Source organism: Echinops telfairi, unplaced genomic scaffold, assembly GCF_000313985.2.
Source record: "Echinops telfairi isolate 266 unplaced genomic scaffold, ASM31398v2 ScPeMD7_2;HRSCAF=8, whole genome shotgun sequence".
Taxonomy (NCBI): Eukaryota; Metazoa; Chordata; class Mammalia; order Afrosoricida; family Tenrecidae; genus Echinops; species Echinops telfairi.
In genome coordinates this window covers 50,492,487-50,514,326 of record NW_022103898.1, presented here as the reverse complement: position 1 = coordinate 50,514,326, position 21,840 = coordinate 50,492,487, and the positions used below count along the sequence as shown (strand labels likewise).

Below are 21,840 nucleotides of genomic sequence, written 5' to 3'. Positions count from 1 at the left end.
TGGGTGTGCACAGTAGGAGCTCTGACACCATTCTCTTCTTTGGATTTAGGCTTTATTATTTATAATTCTTGGACCACACAGGCTGGCAGGCTTCTTCCATGTGGACTTAGTTGACACCTCAGTTAAACAGGTGTATGCAGTGCCGGAACCCCTCACTCATCGATGCCACGAAATCTGGTTAACTGACTGGATAAGATACATATTTCCAAAGAAATATGATCTAACAGCATGTAACAATTATCGAATGACATCTTTGATGTTACACAAAACCAAGGTTTTTCTGAAGTTAATTTTTCAAATGGTTGCAGTTGTACATCCAGCTATTCAAGCTGGATTCCACTGAGAATGTGGAATGAGGGATACCTGCTCTTGGCTAACGGGTAAAATCAGAATGATTTACCTTGTTTTTAATTGACGATGCGCAGGCGTTCAGCTGTGTGGGTCATAACAAACTGGATAACACTGGAAGGAATGTCATAACAGGTATTGTCATGCAGAACCTGGACGTAGACCATTTGACAGTCCTTTGAAAAGAACAAGGAGAGACTGCCTGGGTCAGAATATGCATTAGGGTTATATTCTTTATATTTATTTTATCTGTAAGCTTAAACAAATAACTGATACATTGGACTCGATGGAGAATGTGCCATTAGAAAAGGAGGGAGATTCATTATAAATCTTCTGTCTGCAGATGGCACCACCCCTTGCTTACAGAAAAGCAAAGAGGCCTCGAAGCCCTTAGTGATGGAAACTGAAAACTGTATCTTCAGGGTAGGTTGTCCTTGTTAGGTGCTGAGTCAGTGCGACTCAGCAGATCTGCTCCAGCGCCACCCTCACAGGTCTTCTTACGTTGCAGCCACTGTGGGGGGTCTTCCTCTTTCTTGCTACCCCTCTGCTGTACCAACAAGGATGTCCTTTTCTATGGACTGGTCTCGCGATAACATGTCCAAAGCACCTTAAAATGAAGAAGAAGAAGAAAAACCCTTCGCAACTGAATAAGAAACATCTTGATAGATAAAGGAAATAATGAAGCTGTTAAGGATTTCATTTTACTTAGATCTGTAATCAACACCAATAGAAGCAGCAGCCAAGAAATCAAAGTTGATACTACATTGGGAAAATTTACTGCAAAGGACCTCTTCAAAGTGCTAAAAAGAAAAAAAATCCCTTTGACGACTAGAGTTTGACTGATTTAACATTTGTTAGTTTTCAATTGTCTCCTCTGTGTACAAGAGCTGTATAATGACCTCAAAAGGTCAAAGAAGAGTTAATGCACTTGATTGTAGTGCTGTGAGGAATATGGAATATACTGTATATAGATTGCCAGAAGAATAAACAAATCTGTTTTCAAAGAAGTAAAAGCAGAATTCTCCTTACCAACTAGTGTGATGAGACTTTAGTTCGTGTACTTTGGACATGTTATCAGGAGGGTCTGTCCCCGTATAGCAGCACCAGGCTCAATGAAGTAGAGGATCAGTGACAATGAGAACCCCCTAATGAGACGGATTAACAGCAAGGGTGGGCTCTAGTGTACGAGCAGTGTGAGGGTGGGGCAGGACCCGGAGCGTGTCAGTCTGTAGTCCGCAGGGTCACCACAAATAAGATACTAGCAACACTGCAACAGCAGACATGTGCCTAACCAACAACAAACGGAAACATTACAATAACGCAGCTGGTAAGATACTTAAATATTTCTGGGAAATTTTATAAGTTTTCATAATCATATTTCAATTTTGATCAAAAATCAGCCCCAAAAGTGTAATACTTGCTATTTTATAATATACTTTCATATCAAATTGGGTAAGTTATAGATTCAAAATTAGTTTTAAATGCATTTCTTCTGTAAAAAGTTAATATACTATTCTGCATAATTCTCCTTGGCCTCACCGATGTTCTAATACTTTTCTTTAAGGGAACTCTAGGTAGCCACTCTTTTCTTCATCCTTGCTCCACCTAAAGCCAGCTGTTCTTTAGGCACCGTTTTTATTAACGCGTTTAGGAACTGGGGCATATCTTATTACATTATTTTCCATTCCTGTCCTATGCAGCTGTAGCCGATACTTTCCACAACAGCCTTCACCTATCAACTTCCTCCCCCACCGCGCTTCACCTCATTAAAAACAAAACTTGCTTCCTTCTCTCTTTAAGTGGTGTGTGTGGGTGTGGGTGTGTGTTTCTAAAAGTGCCTTTCTTCCTTTTTGGTAACCATATTGCTTGAAAGTCTTAGTAATATGCTCTTTGCTTGTAGAAAATGCTTCATGAAAAAACATTTACCGGTAATGCAAAAATTCTGAAATGTAGGATAAGTGAATCTTATTGATAGAAAAACATCTTAAGTCATATTACATTACTTTAGATTCAGTTTAAGATCTATGCAACATGAATATAAGAAAATGATTCAAAGAGTGTTCTGCAAATTATTGTTAACATTATCTTAGTGAATTCTAAATAATACAAGTGTCATTGTTTTTTTTAAAAAACACAACTTTGGGGGAGGAAGCTATATATAGTTTAAAAAAAATCACACACATGTTATTGTTAGACATGCATAACTTCAGCCATTCCAAGGGTAGACACTTTCAAAATTCACACAATAGTTTATTAATCAACTATCAGTGTAATTTTTTTACAGTCTATTTACTGAAACCTCCAATAAATCATCCATGGATTTTGTACTTGGATATCTTATTATTAAGAATCACTAAACATAAATTGCAATGTTACAAAGATAATGAATATTAATCCATATGAATCACAATAATGAAGTCAATGCCAACTAAAATAGCTTGAAAGAAATCAGTCGTCCCATTTTCTGGTGCAATTAGCTCATTTCAGATATTTTTTGTTGTTGTTTTTAAAAAGAACTCATTGTGCATTAAATAATGCACTGACAGACCCCAAACCCTTTGTCACTGTATTGATTGTGAGTTATGGTGACCTTATGTGTCCTTAGTGCCCCAGAGTAGAACTGCCCCCAAAGTCCACAACTTTACTGAAGCAAATTGCTACATACACTTCCCATGTTGGGATGAGGGCTTCAAACCACCATCAAACAACTAAACAACAACAGAACTCATGCTCTTTGGTCAGTTTTGACTTGTAGCTAACCCGATAGGACAGAATAGAACTGCTCCATAAGGTTTCAAAGGTTATAAATCTTTAAAGAAACAACTGTTCCATTTGTTAACTCTGAAGCAGCTAGCAGGTCTGTACTATTTATCTATCAGTTAGCAGTCCAAAACCTCACCTCTTGTGCTAGCAGGTCATTGAAGAGCCATTGCATTAATGATCATTGTTTTATATGAAAGGATAATAGTTTGACATTTTAACCTGGAATTTAAAACTACCTTTGTGTTTAAGATGCTATTGCAGAAAAATGTTTAAATGTAGAATATATACTTATGAAAATCAGGATAGGATGAATTTCTCTAGAGCCAACAGACTCCGCAGTTACCAAAAGATGGTTGAAAGTAAGTGTCACACTTGGGCTAATTTCTAGTATGGTTACACAAAAGGTACAATAAAACAAAATCTAGTCATAATTTCTGTATAAAAATTTCAGCATTCTATGTTTCATGACCTCATCTCTTATATGTATGTGTGCACATGCTCCCATCTAGCCTGCAGTGAAAGACAGGACTGGGGTCATGATAGGGGGGCGGGGGGTGAGGAATCCTCATGGAAACAGAGGAATATTGTGTGTTTCATCAGTTCTACTGTGCCCTGGTTGACTCATCCCTTCTTGTGACCCTTCTATGAAGGGATGTCCTATTATCTACAGATGGGTTTTAAGTCTCAGCTCTGACCCCCATCGTTCTCAACAATATGGTGTTTTATTTGTTTGTTTCTGGTCTTCTGATGTTTTGGGTTATCTGATCCAGTCTGACACCTCATGATCACACAGGCTGATGTGCTTCTTCCATGCAGGCTAGTTGCTTTGCAGCTAGTTAAATGGCTGCTTGTTTATCTTCAAGCCTTTAAGACCCCAGACACTATATTTTTTGATAGCCGGACACCATCCCCTTTCTTCACCACATTTGCTTGTGGACCCATTTTGTCTTCAGTAATCTTGGGAGTAGTGGAACCAGAAGGGTAGGGGGAAGGTGGAGAGAGAAAGGGAGGATGGGGAACCAATTGCAATGATTGACATATAACCACCCCACTCCCTACCTGGAGGACAAACAAACTGGGGGGGAGGGGAAGGAGACAGCAGTCAGTGTAAGATATAAAAATTATAATTTATCAAGGGGTCATGAGGGCAGGACGGGGAGGAGGGAAAATAGGGGAGTTGATACCAAGGGCTCAAATAGAAAGTAAATGTTTAAAAAATAATGATGGCAACATATGTACAAATATGCTTGATACAATTGATGTATGGATTGTTATAAGAGCTGTAAAAGCCCCCAATGAAATGATCTTTTAGTTAAAAAAAATAGAAAATAAATTCAGCATTATAAAATCATTATCTAGGAAATATTAGAATCTTAATTCCTATATATATATATATTATTTGTGACTTATTTTGAACATTAATGCTATCTTACCTGCAGCAAAACTTTCTTTAAAAATTGTCATTTTCTTATCAGAAACTTATATACAGTGAAATGCACAGAGACGTACTTGTACAGTTGAGTTTGACAGATAGCTGAAAGCAGCATCCTTTGTCATTGGATAAATTCCAACTCATAGGAGCCCTTCAGGGCGGGGTAGAACTGCCTGTGAGTTCTAAGACTGTAACTTGTCATGGAAGTAGAAAGTCTTATCTTTCTCCTGAGGAGTGGTGCGTGGTTTTGAACTGCTGACCTGTGGTCATGGCCACTCCACAATCAAGGCTCCTTTTGACAAATTCACTAAGTATTCATTTAACTACCGCTCAATCCTCAATCCTTCCATTCCCAGCAGCATATTTCCTTGGCCCCTAGCTCCAGCCTTCAGTTAACCACTGTCCTGATTTTAGTCAATTTGGTTTAATTGCAGTTCTTAAGTTATATGAATTTTTTTATGTCTGGTTATAGTTATTTCAATATAATTGTGAAACTCAAGCTGTTGTAGGTTTGAGATATTGTGTCTTTTTATATGACGTGTCTAACTGTGGTTTATTAGCTGTAGATGTACGTGTATATATATGCATATATGTTGTCTATGTGGTATATTTATAAATTGGTATGTGTATAGATGCACATACACCATGTACATATGTGTTTATACTCATACACATGTTATCATTTGACTTCTTATAGACATTAGAAATCTTAAGAGAAAAGATACATTTTTATACATAAAGCAGCAATAAATAACCTGAACAAATCTTTAAATGTTCAAAAGTCCAACAGTTTTATTACATGGTTATTCTATTTTAACTACCCACATACCCATAAACTAGAAGTTCTAGCTCTCATTCTCACCAGCATTGGGTGTCACCAATAGTTCTTGCCACTACAGTGGCATAAAAGTATATCCTGTTCCCGTTTCACTTAGCATTTCCTGGATTACTTATGCCTTTGTGCACTTTTGTGTAGATTTTACCTATTCACATACAGTCAGTCCCTTTAAGGATAAAACAGGAGCATAAAAATGATTTCAGGTTGAGTTTATGCTAAATATTAATAATCAGTGAGAAAATTTTGATTGCTTCAGTATCTTTAAAATTTTTGTCACAATATTAAAAATTCTTAGTTGTGTTATAAACTTGTAGGAAATAAAAATATTTATACATTATCCTATAATTTAAAAAGTAGACACATTAAGTATTAAACCATTTTCTTTTTTTGAAAAACTCATTAAGATTGGTTGCTTTTTCTCATCTCAATTATCCTTCCTAAGGCTTGGTAAATTGTTATAATCCTTTCAAAGTTAGGATCAACTTCACTGTCAATGTTTTGTAATATTTCTGAGAGTCCTTTAATGTGAAGTTATTATGTTAGTGGTGTGTTATTTGAGACATATGCATCTTTTGACCATGTTTCTCATTCAAGTGTGGAAGTCTGTTTCCGATAAGTACTCTGGCTGTTTATTTAAAATCTCTTGAATGACAACAGTATCAGAATTCTTATGCTCCTCTATTTGCTCTTTAATATTTCATTTATATCTGGTTCAAATTCAAATTGGTTCATCTTTGTTGGCAAGTATGTCAGGTGAGTTTATCTGTGAACAACAAAGAGGCAACAGCACTATATATATTGCTGTGTATATGAACTGAAAATATAGATGTGCAGTGGCCAATAAATGACAGATATTGCAAATGATATTGACACTGCTCATGATTGGCATCGGCTATCAATGTTGTGATTTGGGGGGTTTAAGAGCTAGCAGTACTTTTTACTTAATACAATTCCAATTAACATAGTATAGTAACAATACGAATCCTGTTTTGAGGGGATGATTGCTATTTAATGAAACAATAGTGTCTTCATTTCTTAGTGTTACTATAAGAGAAAAACCACAAATAGAAAGCTTTGAAAAACATGTATTTTATCACAGTTTATGAGGTTAGAAGTCTGAATTCCAGGCATCAACTCTAGCAGTAGGGGAGTCATGGTGGCGTAGTAGGATATACTTCGCACTGCTAACTGTGGGGTCGGCAGTTCAAAAGCACCAGGTGATTTTTTCCTGTTTCAGGGAACGATGAGGCTTTCCACTTCCACAGTGAGGTATAGTCACAGAAAGCCCCAGGGTAGAAGTCTACTCCATTCTACAGGGCTGCTATGAGTTGGAATCAAATTAATGGCAGTGAGTTTGTTTTGGGATTTGTGATGTTGTGGTTTAATAGTTGGCTGCTAACTGAAAGGTTGGTAATTCAAACCTACTAGTCTTTCCATAGGAGAAAGATGGGGTAGTCTGCTTCCATAAAGATATACAATATTGTAAACCCTCCCCCATAGGGTCACTATGAGTTGGAATCCCCTTGATATCAACATATTTGTTTTGGGGGGGTTGGTTTGCTCATTTTTGCTTAGGAGTTTGGTATCTGTATTCAAAATAAACAACCTTCCATTTAAAAAATTATATATTTCTTTTAATTTTTATACCAAGATTGTGCTGCCAAATAGTCATTTTCTAAAGCTAATTAGTTTATGTTCACCTTCTTAATAAATATAGGACAATTCATGCTTTCTATATCATTTGGGGTAGGTTGTAGTTATAAAGAATTTGACCATTTCATGTGAGATGTCAAATTTATTAACTTATGGTGGTTTGGCATCTGTCATGATGTACTGCCACTCGCTATGGATAGTTTAAATTTCTTAACTTTTCTATAAAATTTAATCTTGAGTTTAAAACATTTCTTAACTGTGTTTTACATTTGCTTCTCTCTAAATATTTTGGGTTAAATGTACTTTGGCCTTTATGTCTGTCATGAGTTACTATAACAGACACACTTTAATGAACAGAATTTTATTTTCTCATGATTTAGGAGGCTAAAAGTCAAAATTCAAAGTGCAGGCTGGCGGAGAGGCTTTTTGCCTCCGTAGCTCCTGGGAAAGGTCCGGGCTCTGTCTCTGTGGACCTCGGTGTGGCTGGCACTTCTTTCCCTCTCGGGCTCCTTGTTTCATTTCTTCTACAGCTCAAAAGACATGGACACACATGCACCCCTGTGCCATCCTGTCTCATTACCATTAGGAAAGAGACCCCGTCATCAAGTGGGGATTTGAAAACCAGGTCTAGGAGTTAGATTTGCAACACATAGTTTTAGAGGATGTAACTCAAGCCATAACAATGATTTTTCAAGTCATTTTCTTTTTAAAAGACAATCATTTGTAGATATAAATTATATTCTAAATAGTTTTTTAGCTGTTGATCACATATTATCTTTTTTTTCCAGATTAATGCATTTTCTAATTTAGCTTGAGTTTCCTTTGAACCCTGATTACTTAAATATCTGTTTAATTTACAAATATTTGGGACTTTTGTAGATAGCCTTACACCATAGGATTTTAGTTCATTCATTGATTTGTCAGGGAATATTTCCATAAGACGTAATATTTTAAAATTTAGAGTCATTTTAAGTGAAGCTATTCCTATGCTCAAAATATAATTTAACATTTGAGTGTTTTCCTTTGTGCACATGAAAAATTGGGGGTCCCCCACCCCAGTAATTGGCAGTGTTATTTTTGTTAGTTTCTGTTAAGTCGGTTGTGACTTTTCAGGACCCCATTTTCAACAAAGCAAAACACCTCTCACTCCTGCCCACCCCCCACCCTCACAGTTGTTACACTTGAGCCACCGTAGCTACTGTGTCACTGTAGCTACCTTCCCTGAGGGACTTCCACCGTTCTGGTGACCACCTCTACTGAGCATGATGTACTTTCTCAGGGACTGGTCTCCGCTGAAAGTGTCCACAATTAGGAAGATGAATTCTTGATCCCTTGGCTCCTCAGGAGCATCTGGCTGTAATTCCTGCAGGCAGATATGTTGGGCCTGGCAGTCCCCAGTTCTCTCACTAGTCTTCACCTACACCCACATTTACATGTATCAGTGCTCTGGTCTTCCTTATTGGTTGTCCAATGTAGTCATTGTCCCGTTATTGGGTATTGTGTGATTGCTTGATGAGATTGATCATATTTTTTCATATCTGTATCCTTGATCTTTTTAGTACACTAGTTAATGAGAAGACAATATTAAAATCACCAAATATTACTGTAGCTTTCTTGTTTTATTCTGGTTAAGCCAGCTTTTGCTTCATGTGAAATGTTTTTATTAAACACATATGTTTATTAATATTATGGATTCCTGACTAATTGACCTTCTAACATTATAAACTGTCCCTTTTCTCTCTGGGAATATTCCTTGTTTTAAAGGCTATTGTGTCTGGTAGTAATATAGCCACAAACTATTGTTCTTTTACTTGTATTGCTTATCTCTTTATAAACTTACTTTTGAATCATGCCATTATATTTAAAGGCTATCTTTTGAACACCATCAAGTAAAAAAAAATTCCAGTATGATTATATTTGCCTTTTACATAAAATATTTAGATTTAAAGTTATCATTTAGATTTACATTTAGATTTAAAGTTATCATTAATTTACATTTAGATTTAAAGTTATCATTAATTTAATTGAATTGAATTTACTCTTTGGTGTTTGTTTTTTTATTTGTCCCACCATTTTTAGTTCCTATGTTCTTCTTGCAGGTTATTTATTTTTTTTTTTTTGCAGGTTATTTTAATGTCCTTAACATCCTATTTTAAATCCTGTTAGTTTTTTATTTATATTTTCTTGTATTATTATTTTTGTAGTGATTTCTCAAGATATTACATTATAGCTCCTTTACTACAATAGCTACTTAAGTTAATATAAAATTTCATATAAAATGTGCAAAAAATTTTAAAAAGTATAATACCATCCATATTTTGTGAAGTTGTTTTGAAATATTAAAGTACCATACATCTATATATGTTAAAATGCCAAAAAGCAAGGATTTTACTTTGAGGAGTATCTTGCACCTGGCCCAATCCATCGTATTTTCAATCACCTCATGTGCATGTGAAAGCCGGACATTGACTAAGGAAGACTGAAGAGATGGATGCATTTGAATCACAGTGCTGGCAAGGAGCACCCGAAGCACTGTGGACTGCCCAAAGAACGGACACGCTTGTCCTGGGAGAAGTCCAGCCGAATTCTCCAGTGAAGTAAGCATAGCATGACTCCATCTCATGGACTTTGGACATGGTGTCAGGAAAGACCAGTCCCTGGAAAAGGACATCATGTTTGGTACAGTAGAGGGGTAGCGGAAAAGAGGAAAACCTTTATGAAGATGGATTGTCACAGTGGCGACAACACTGCGCTCACACATAGCCACGATTGTGTGGATGACACCCCGGAGTGTTCCTTCCATTGCACATACAGAACCCAGGACTCACACTGACTTGACAACACCACCAGCAACATACTTATGTATATAGTTCTGTGTTGGTAAGAAGCCCCACTGAGCTATTTTATTATGGAGCCTGGAGACATTTTGCTGAACTAATTTCCTTTGCACCTATTGCCTTTTTGGTGTTCTTCATTTATCGTGATAGGTCCAAGATGCAGTGAGAGTAATTTCTCTTTAGGCTGAAGGGTTTCTTTAGCATTTCTTGCACTGTGGGAATGCTGGCCAAAAATTCTCCAAGATTTTATCTAAAACAAATATCTTTGTTTTGCTTTGACATTTAAAGAACATTTTTTTCCTTCTGAATGTAGAATTCTGGCTTGACAGGTTTGGGTTGTGTTGTTTGTTGTTGCTTTTCTTTCTTCTTTCTCTCCCTAAAGTTGTCATTCTTTTGTCGTTCCAGTGTCCCTAGTTTCTAGTCAGAAAGTACTTACCGTTGTATTATTATTCTTGTAGGTTAAATATGTTATTTTCTCTGATAATTTTCAAGGTTAATAAAATGTTTACTTTTAAGAAGTTTAACAATAATGTGGGCAGTTGTTTTCCTTACATTTATTTGACTCTTATTCCAATGAATTTTTGTATTTTAAAATAGATATTTTTTCCAAAATTTGAGGGGAAAATGCAACCATTATTTTTTCAGAACTTTTTCTGCCTTCTTCCTCCATCCTGCAGTGACTCCAGTCCCATCTTACTTGATCTTCTTTCTCCAGTGATTGAAGCTCTGTGCATTTGATTCCGATTTTTCTTCTCCTTTCTCATTTGGAACAGTTCTTTTGATCACGCTGGTATTTATTAAGCAAATCTAGTCTTTTTTATTTTCATTTCAGACACATGTATTTACATTCTAGGTATTGATTCTTATTTTGTTTCTATTTCTTCACTGAGAATCCTTATCTACTTTTTAATTGTGATATTTTTATTAAATCAAATGCAATAATTATATGAGCCTTTTGAAGTACTTTTCTGCTAATTCCTGCAACTTAGTTACCCTGGGTCACTTTCTAATGATCACTTTTTCTCCTGTTTTCCTCATGTCCATGACTTCCCGTCTGCCCAACAACTTTAAAGTTTATAATGTACATTATTGATCATTTGTTGCAGAAATTCTGGATTTTGTTATTTTCTTTGATGGATGTTGGGTTTTTAAATTTAGGTCAAAATTGCAGACTGATCACCTTGTGGAGATGGGCCTGAATGGCATCATTCGGAAATGAAAACTTGAGTCGGAGGACAGAGAGTAAAGTAAATGTATGGCCTTTCTGTGGCTTCCATATAAAGCCTGACCTGCTTACTCATCCCTGTTTTTTGAGACTCCAACCTAGATTCTGCCTCCCCTACATTTGCCAGTAGCTACAGTTTTTATTAGTTTTTGCACTGTTGCTTTTCATTGTGTTTCTTGGATTGTCCTTTATGCACCATTAAGAAATTAGCTAAAAGTTACAGTGAAGTTTAAGTCCAGAATTTGATCTATCCACTCTACAGCTCCTTCTTTTTTCTAGACACTCTGGCAGCCCAGACTATCTGGGCTATCCTCTATTCTTCAGCACCTTGAGCCAATAGCTGTTTAATTTTACACTCTCACACAATAGACATATAGTATATTTATATAACAATAATATTGTATATAATTGTATAATAATCACATACATATATTCCCATTCTTTGGATCCAGGTCTTTTCTGTATTTTGAAGATTATCTGTACAGCCATTGTCCTTAGAGCAGAGTAATGGTTTTAAAGCTTTTAAGTATAATTAGCACTGGAATACATTAACCCATCATTAATAAATATGCTAATTTATTGTGTACATTACTAGTTGATTTATTCAACAAATATTTACTCTGTATCATCCAGACAGTGACTGGTATGAGTTTCTTTTTTCTATTGTACTTCATTTCCAATAGGTATCTACACGAATAGAGATTCAGTTCTTCATCACTAGCTGTTCTTTTTTACTAAGCACTCTCCTCAAATGTTCATTGACTCGTGGTTTCAGTTGTCTGATAAGCATAGCTGTTTCCCCAATTAGTTTTACCTAACCTCTTGGGCAAACCCATTTCTCCTTCATCTACATCCAAAGCTGATGTTTTTTTAACTTATGCCCATCATCCAGTCAGTCCTATCCACTCAAGTCTGCCATTTCTTCCTGTCAATAGTTCAGTTTGGTCTCCAGCTATTGTAGCAGTAGTCCTAATATATAGTTAACTCTGCTATCTTATTACTCTTATAAGAGCAACTTGTAATAAATAGTTTCAAGTAAAAATTGTCAGTAGATACTATTTGTCTAGATGCTATTATGGGGTACCTTGCTATCGAGAGCTATCCAACTAATGACTCTGTAAAACAAGTTATTTTGTGCCTGAATAAAAGGTTCTGTAACCTGTTTTCCTTATATTACTCTCCAGAAATGCATTTTAGAATAAGCTGTACTTAAATATTTTATAAATAATATATTCAGTAATTGCTTCAGAGTCTAAAATACTTATAGCAACAGTTCATAAAATAATATAGCCCCAGTCGTGCATCTGCTCCCATATTGGAAAAGACACAGCAACATTTAGTAAATCTAGCACCTTCTTATGGATACATTATTTTGTGTGCAGATAGAGTAAGCTTACAAAGTGATTTAGAATTCCACACTTGTCACAATATGTCACTTCATATTCTCCGATTGTAGTGCCACCCAATAGAGGATGTCTTGGTGAATGCTATCCTAGCTACTCGGAAATCTGTCTCGATGAAGCTAGACGAGCATAGTGAATTCTGAAGAAATGGTTTTACTATAGCATGTTTAAAATTTTTACCACTCACTGACACTGAGATCCATTATAAGAAACACCTTAATTTAACATATCTAGTCTTTACTATGTAATGATAGTGCCGAGGACACTATTTATTAAATTACAAGGTCACTTTTTACATGAATTTTATAAGAAATACAACTTTGATCTCAGTAGCAGATATTATTTCAATGTTATTGTCATTTAGTTTGTCTTTATTTATTGTCACAGAAACTTATCATCTTAATTTTTCCCTTTGTATTTGCTACAGTACTCTGAGTAGAATTGCAGACTTGTATCCCACAAATGTGCAATATACATTTTATCTATTATTCTCATCCAAGAGTTCATTGATTTTTTTTTGGCTTTTATTTATTTTCTGTCCCCAGCTAATCACATCATGCCAATATTTACTTGTGTTTTCTTTTGCCTTTATTTTACATTATTCTTTATTATAATTACAATCAAGGAGACCTGATAACACTGTGGGTTAGGCATTGGGCTGCTAACCTCAGGGTAAGCAGTTCAAAAATACCAGCCTCTCTGTCAGAAAAATATGAGGCTGTCTGCTCTCCAAGAGATTTACCTCAAGAGGAGTTACAAAAAGATGAGCTGGAACTGACTCACTGGCTGTGTTGTTGTTGTTATTGAAATCCAGATTGTACTTCATCTATTCAATGCATTAATTGGTTTCTGTAAACTTTACCGTCTGAGAATAATAGGCTATTTGGAAATTTGATCTTTCCATTTCCTTGCCTTTGCAAGTTGTTCTGAATTTTTGATAAGAGCTACTTAAACTTTCTTAAAATTTCATTATCTTTCAATAAAACCCTCACCATGCCCCAATCCTTCTAAAAATTTACTGTTGCTTCCTTGTACTTTATATACTTTCACCCCTTAAATATTTTATTTCAATTTACATATCTCTCCATTCTCATCTTTATTGAAACATCGTTTCTTCTACATCTTTGCTAAGTCTTACATTTTTCTTTACATTTTAGTCCCAGAAAGAAGTTCTTCCTTCATTAACCCTTACCTATTGTCATTACACCTTTATGACTGTCTCAGTTAGCTAAATAACCTTTTATATGTGTATGAATAGCTTTCACCTTAAGAATGATAACTTGCTCAAGTGCACAGCATGAGTGTTCAGTAATTACTATTGATTAAGTACAAGTCAGTGCAAAAGTTATATTTCGTGAGATTTGTTTTGTACTGAACTTTTCAAGAATTGCAATAATGTCATTCAGCCATTCTGCTAGGATTAGAATTCTTTACTTTTCTTGGGTATGCTAAGACCCTATAAATGTATATTGTATGTTCAGAAGGTTTATAGATTATTTAAATTTTGTACAGATAAAATGGTTAGCTGCAATGGGATCAATCCCAGCTCGTAATATTATTTAAAAATATAGTATTGTTAATCAATTAGTAAAGTTTATGCAACATCGGTGTATGCTTTATACATATGAATTATCAGACATCTGTTTGCTTAAAATAGCACACCTGGGCTTGAAGATAGAAACATAGTTATAAAAGGAGAAATGATGAAACATGGTCTTCCGCATACTTCTCAGTGTACTTAACTAGGTTAGTGAGAAGTAACAACGGAAATCTGTCAGGAGGCCCCCCACTTCCACTACTTGATATCCAGGTGTTTGCAAAATAATTACATTTTATGCACATATTCATCTTTTAGATGGAATCTGCTAAGTAATCACTAAAAGTTGGCATGCATTTAAACCTATAACAACTCATAAATGGATCTACAGGCCTTCCTTTTAACCATGATGAAAGTATTTCACCGATAAGAATAATTTATAAATAAAAATGTAATTTACTGAATACCTTGGCAATGAATGTTGATCGCTTCATCACAGTTCAGTCATGTTTAGAAAATCTAAGCAAGCTGCGTTATTACTCCAGGAAGCATGGAATGATGTGTTCAAATTAGTACCATCTGTGACTAGAAAAAATATTGTGGTTTTTAGTCATTCTTAAAGAATGGAAATCTGATTCTCCATGCTAAAATGAGTGTAATCCTTTTTGTATCTGTAATTCAATAGGGCGGTTGCCTTGAAATGGTCTAGTTCAATGAAGAGTTCATCAAAAGAAAAGATACTGGGTAAAAATGAGAGTTATTGTTGGTCATTTATGAGTTCCTCTGAGATAATATTTTTTTAAATGTCTATGAGTTTTACTCTGTGTTTTGTCTCAGATTAGGTTTATTTTTTATTTGTTTCATTGAAAAACATGAACTAGAATTTGTACCGACTGAACAAAAATTCAATGCACAGTAATTGATTTACCAGTCAGCAAATATTTAAGTGACTATATGTGTCCAAAACTCTGTGTGTGTGTGTGTGTGTGTGTGTGTGTGTGTAGAAAACCCATCATTTCGGCTGTTACTAGAAAAGTGATCACAATGGCTGGTGCATTTCTCTGAGCTAGGTAAAGCAAAAGCAAAAAGAAAGAGCCTGGAGCTGTGTCTTTGTCAGTTAAAAGTATTACTCTATTAAGACCTTTCTTTCTGCAAAATGTAATGGGAGACTATTAAAAACTATGAACCAGTATTGACCTCCTGAACAACAATAGAATCACAGATTTATTAATATATTATAGGTGGGTGGGGTGGGGCCTTCAAAAATATTCCTGGCAAATGTAATTGAAAGATCATGCCATTTTCCACAAACATATGGAATCTTCTCATATAATTCACATACTATAAAATTTTCCCAATTAAAGTGTACCATTCTTTTTAGAATAATTTAGAATAATTACTGTATGTACCACTATCATCACAACTAATTTTAGAAAATTCTCTGTACTTCAAAAAAACCCAACACTTTTTAGCTAGATGGCCTTAAAACACACATCCAGCCCTCAGTAACTCTTGCTCTTTGTCTTTTTAGATTTATTTCTATTCTGCATATTAATTATGAATGGAATCACAGAATATTTGGTCTTTGGTTACTGATTTTTAGCATAATGTATTTGAGGTTCAGAGTGTATCAGTCTGTCACTATTTACATCATTTCATTTTATATATACTCCACATTTTTGTTTATCCATTTGGTAGTTGGTGCGTATTTGAGTTATTTCCATCATTTGAGGATGAGTAATGCTGTTATATGCATTTTTGTACAACATTTTGTGCAGGCATATGTTTTCATTGTTCTTGAGTGTGTATCTTGGAGTGAAATTGCTGTGTCATATGTTCTCTCTCTACTATTCACCGGTCAATTTTTCATTCTGTGGTGAAAAGCAACAACTTGTGTGTTGCTATGGTGCTGGAACCTATGTCACTGGTATTTCAAACACCACCAGGGTCACCCTTGGTTAACAGGGTTCAGTGTAGCTTCCAGACTTAAGAACAGACTAGGGAGAAAGAGCCAATGGTCCCCTTATGAGGGATTAGCCCCTGAAACCCTCATCAATAGCAGGGGAACATTGTCTGATGCACGGCCAGAAAGTGAGCCCTTCAGGTTGGAAGGCCTTCCCAAAGGAATTCATCAAAAATTATCTGGAGGCATAAAGATCGATAACACGGGCATTAATGAGCTCAAAATGGACTCGTATTGTTCATGGCATTGGTCAATCCTGCTTTATAAACTGGGAATGACAAATTGAAGAGAAATTACATTGCATTTATCATAAAAAAAAAACCATTTTAACATAGATCTTGAAGTACAGTGCTCTCTAGGATAGAAAAACATCTACAGGCTTAGAATGAAGTCTAGTTGATGCAATTAGTGAATACTAAAACTAGTATTGAAAAAAATTAAATAATTCTGCTACTTCTTTATTCTGAAATTAAAAATGTACAAATTGGAAGGTGAGAGTTGGAAGCAGAAGAAATCAGTAGTTGGAAAATATGGCCTTTGTGACAGACACAAAGCTGGATATCAAATGATAGAATGTTGCCAGAAAACCAACGTATTCATGGCCAATACCTTTTTTTTCAACAACACAAGGGGCAACTACACGCACAGGCCTTCCCAGATAACAATAAACAGGAATTAATTACAACTTCAGGAAAAGACAATGAAGAAGTTTAATATCTTCAGCTAAGTCAAGGCCAGGCACTAACTCTGCAATAAACAGACCAATTGCTCATATGCAAGTTCAGGTTGAAGCTGAAGAAGATTAATACAGGTCCTTGAGAGTCAAAATCAAGCTTGGATTATATTCTACTTGAATTTTGAGACCACCTCAATAACAGGCTCGAGGCTGCATTGAACATTAGTGACTGAACACCTATCATTGTGGGATTTCATTAAGAACATAATACATAATGAAACCAAAAGTCATTATAAAGACAGCAGAGAAAGGAAAGGCTGAAAAGCAAATAACAGAGGAAACTCTGAAAGCTCTCTTGAAAGAAAAATAGTTAAAGCAATTGGAAGAAGTGATGAATTCAAAGAGCTGACTAGAAAATTTTAGATAATTGTGCTTTGGCTCTCCGGGTAAAGTTGGCGGAACATGGATACATCTTTTCTTTGACAACATTTAGCCTCTCCGGTAAACATGTCCAGATTGAATATGCTTTGGCTGCTGTAGCTGGAGGAGCTCCCTCAGTAGAAATAAAAGCTGAACATGGAGTGGTATTAGCTACTGAGAAGAAACAGAAACCCATTTTGTATGATGAGTGGAGTGTACACCAACCAGCCTTGTACACAGAGCTCAGAAATTAGCTGACCAGTACTACCTGGTTTACCAAGAGCCTATTCTCCCAGCCCTGCTGGTACAAAGAGTAGCTTCTCGCATGCAAGCATACGCCCAGTCAGGTGGCCTATGTCCATTTGGAGTTTCTTTACTGATTTGTGGTTGGAATGAGGGACGACCTTACTCATTTCAGTCAGATCCATCTGGTGCTGACTGTGCCTGGAAAGCCACAGAAATGTAAAAGAATTATGTGAATGGGAAAACTTTCCTGGAAAAAACATAATGAGGACCTGGAACCTGAAGATACCATCCATACAGCCATTGTGATTCTAAAGGAAAGCTTTCAAGGACAGATGACAGAAAACAACGTCAAATAAAGTTGGAATCTGCGATGAAGCTGAATTTAGGAGGTTGAGCCACCTGATAAGGATTACTTGGCAGCCATAGCATAATAATGAAGTGATTGAACAATCCGGGATTAGACCTCATCTGTCTACTCTTAACATGTTCAAAATATGTTTTGTTTTGCAGATTTTTTGCAGACTTATTTCTATATGGTTTAATGGACTCATATTTAAAATGATACAAATCATAATAAACTGTTAATCCCCCCCACACACACTCCAAGAAAACTTCAAAAGAGCAGCTCTAGAAGGCAAAGTCAAGGATTATAAGGACATGTATAACGATATGGTGTTAGGAAGCCAAGAAGAAAGACCACACTCAGCATCTCTCAAGCTGAGAGAAACTAAGAAAAGAATTGCAGCTTCAAGTTGCAATAGTGAAGGATGTTATGGGCAGAATATTAAACTGGAAGCCTCAAAAGAAGTTGAAAGGAATACACAGAATCATTGTGCCAAAATAATTAATATGAAACCATTTCAAGAGGTAGCATATGATTACGTTCAATGGTACTGAATGAAAAAGTTCAAGCTGCATTGAAGGCATTAGTGAAAAAAACAAGACTCCAGGAATGGATGAATACCAATTGAAACTGTTCAACAACCCGACGCAGTGCTAAAAATCTCATTAGTTTATACCAAGGAACTGGGAAGATATTAACCTGGCTAAACAAGAGGAAGAGACTCATATTTGTGCCCAGTACAAAGAAAGGTGACATCTGAATGCAGAGGTGATTGAACAATATCAATAGCACATGCAAGTAAAATTTTATTGAAGAATTTTTTAAATGACCAGAGAAGTACATCAACAGGGAGCTTTAATCTAAGCTGGATTCAGAGAAAGATGTGGAATAAGGGCTATGGTATTATTTCTGACAGATCATATAGATTTTGATTGAAAGCAGAGACTATCAGAGAGTTGTCTTGTGTTTTGTTGTCTATGCAAAGGCACTTACCTTTGGGGACTATAACAGACTATGGATAACACTGAAGAATGGGATTTTCAAATGATCAATTTGCTCATGCCGTACCTGAACACAGACCAAGAAGCAGTCGTTTAATCGGGACAAGGGGATGCTGCGTGGTTGAAAGTCAGGAACGGTGTGCATTAGGTTTGTTTCCTTTATCTGTACTTGCTCAATCTGTCTGCTGAGCAAACTGTTTGAGGCCTTGATTGCATGAAGAATGAGGCATCAGAATTGGGGGAAGGCTTGTTAAGAGTCTTCACAATCTTTCTCACTGAAAGGGAAGGGAGCTTGAGGCGCTTGCTGATGAAAATCAAGGACCGCGGCCTTCAAAGTAGACGGTAGTAATGTCAAACAAAATCCAACTGGGCCAGTGAGTAACATCCTGACAAATGGAGAGAAGAGTGAACATGCCCATGATTTCATGTTATCTGGATCCACAAACCATGCTCATGGAAGCTGCAGCTGAAAAATCAGCGGATGAACTACATGGGTCAAATCTGCTGCAGACGTCCTCTTTAAAGTGTCAACGAGCAAAGGTTGCGCCTGGCATGGTAGTTTCTATTGCCAAATATGCATGTGTACATGGGACAATGAATCAGGAAGTTTACAGAAGAATCGATACATTCAGATTGTAGTGTTGAAAGTACCATGGAACATTGAAAATATTGAAAGTACATGGGAAAACAAATCTATCTTTGAGGAAGTACTGATAGAATGTTCTTTAGATGCGAGGATCGCAGCCCTTGGTCTCAGTACTTTGTAAGTGTTATCAGAGGCAACTTATTTCTGGGAAAGGAAATCTGGTTTGTTTAAATAAATGGGTGTCGAAAAAGAGGAAGGATTCCAATGCGATGGACTGACACAGTGACTTTAACAATGAGCTCAAACATGATGACAAATATGTTTGGGGGGACAATTATGTGGGGAAGGACCATACAAAAAAACGAACAAAATTGACTCACTGCCTCCAGTCAATGCCAATTCATAGTGACCTTAGAGGATGGGGTAGACTGGATGGAATCTACTAACAATGGAAACTCAGTATTTAATAGCTTGAGATATTGCCACACTTTTCCAAAGTGGTTTTAGCATTTTACATTCCCACTGCTGGCAAATTTTTCAAGTAGGAACATATATAAGAAGATAATGTGTACATACCTCAGACTTTGTAAATGTAATGACAATGTAAATATTGGACTATGTTATATAAAATGTTTTGTTGATTTCACATATTTAAAGATAAAATAAAAATCAGCTAAAAAATAGTTGTCTTTCTTCATACATAAAATTTATATGTATGCCAATATAAATTTACAGTCTTAGAAACCTTATATTTGGTTCTTATTTGTCAGGATTGACTTTGATTAGGTTAATCAAAATATTCAAATATGGAAAATGTCAATCTTGGGATTAAATTGTTAAAAACAGACTATGTTTCAGGAATCATTTAGGATCATATGAGCATGTGATTTTTTTTTCTGTACCAATAGAAGTTTGCTGATATATGAAGGCAAAGTTTCATTTAAATAAGCTCATTTACATTTAGAAGCAAAATGGGGAATTAGAAAACTAATCCTTTTTCCTACTTTTGCTTCTTCAACCAGTGGTCTCTGACATATTACCTTAAAACTTAGTTCTTTGAGTGTAAGAATGTAGTCTACGTGCAGTAATAACTACAGATCTGTAGTAGTTCCATCACATGAAAATCGTTTTAACCCCTTTCCTTTATTCTGCGGTGCTGATGTTTACACTAACGTGGTAGAGTTGTCCCCACTCAGAAAAAGCTGGGCCTGATTTCATAAGAGCCACTTATATTTGCCCATGTACGGTGCTCCAAATTTAGAACTTCTTGTATCTTCCTTTCGATGGTTTATTCACGGTCAGTGAAATCTCCGTTGTTCATTTCATGTTCAGTCTTTATTACATATTAAAATCTGCCAGCATAAAGTTGCATTTGTTTTGTACATAGAATTTGACAAGATGTTTGCTAGTTCAATTGTTTTCCCTTTTTCTTTTCATTTTCAGTTCCCAGTATTCCCACAAATATTGCTTTTTCTAATGTTCAGTCAACTAGTGCAACACTGACCTGGATGAAACCTGAGACTATCCTTGGCTACTTCCAGAATTACAAGATTACCACTCAGCTTCGTGCTCAGAAGTGCAGAGAATGGGAATCTGAAGAGTGTATTGAATATCAAAATATCCAATACCTTTATGAAGCTGACCTAACAGAAGACACAGTATATGGATTAAAGAAATTTAGATGGTATAGATTCCAAGTGGCTGCCAGCACCAATGCTGGCTATGGGAATGCTTCAAACTGGATTTCTACACAAACACTACCTGGCCGTAAGTAAAGTATTTAGTTTTGTCCCATTATATATTTGTACTGATTTCTGCTAACACAGTCTTGTATAAAGTCACTGAACATACCAAATTACTGTTAGTACCCGAACTAGCTCACGCACTAACAAGTATTTTTTTAATTTAGTTTAAACCAAATTAGATTTCAGTTATTATTACTTTCAGTTATATCAAACTCCCAGAAACGTGCTGAGGTGCTACATTGTGAGACTGGAACAAAGCATTGTCGGAAGCCCTTCTTGCAGTCTGCCATTAGGTTACATTGTCTGCCGTCTAGGGCCCATGTTACAATTTCCCTTTCTGTCACAAAGCGCTGATACTTAGTCAGTTTAAGCTCACACACACACACACCCCTTCACACACATCTTCACACAAATATGTGCTGTGTGATTACCCAGCATCTTATGCTTTTCATCTATACACAGGTCTAAGACCAAGTAAAGCCACGGGTACAACTCCCAGCATGAGAAGAAAGGAAAACAATATAGAAAAGCAGAATATAATTTCTTAAAATTCCTCCTCCACTTACATATCTTTCAGGACATTTGTATTCAGGAAAATGCTCTTTAAATATTTTTCTATAGAACTCACTCAAAATATAACTTGCTCTTCAAATTTGAGTTTTATCTTTTAAAACTAACTGGTTTCTCTGGTTGCTTAGACAAAAGCATTCTCCATAATTAAATCAATTGTTTTCTATTATCACTTACTCTGCAGCACTTACTCTACATAGAATTATAATCGTTTCCATGTAAAGCAAATAAGTAATAAAATGAGTCCTTCAAAC

The 21,840-nt window shown here is 35.9% G+C and overlaps 1 protein-coding gene and 1 pseudogene across 1 annotated transcript in view; both read left to right on the top strand.

Moving 5' to 3' along the window:
• Positions 1 to 21,840, top strand: part of PTPRQ (protein tyrosine phosphatase receptor type Q) — a 276,229-nt gene that overhangs the window by 155,381 nt on the left and 99,008 nt on the right. The window contains 1 exon segment of the mRNA XM_045288666.1: positions 20,715 to 21,038. Coding sequence (XP_045144601.1) covers positions 20,715 to 21,038 — 324 coding nt within the window.
• LOC115869554 lies at positions 12,172 to 17,772 on the top strand (annotated as a pseudogene).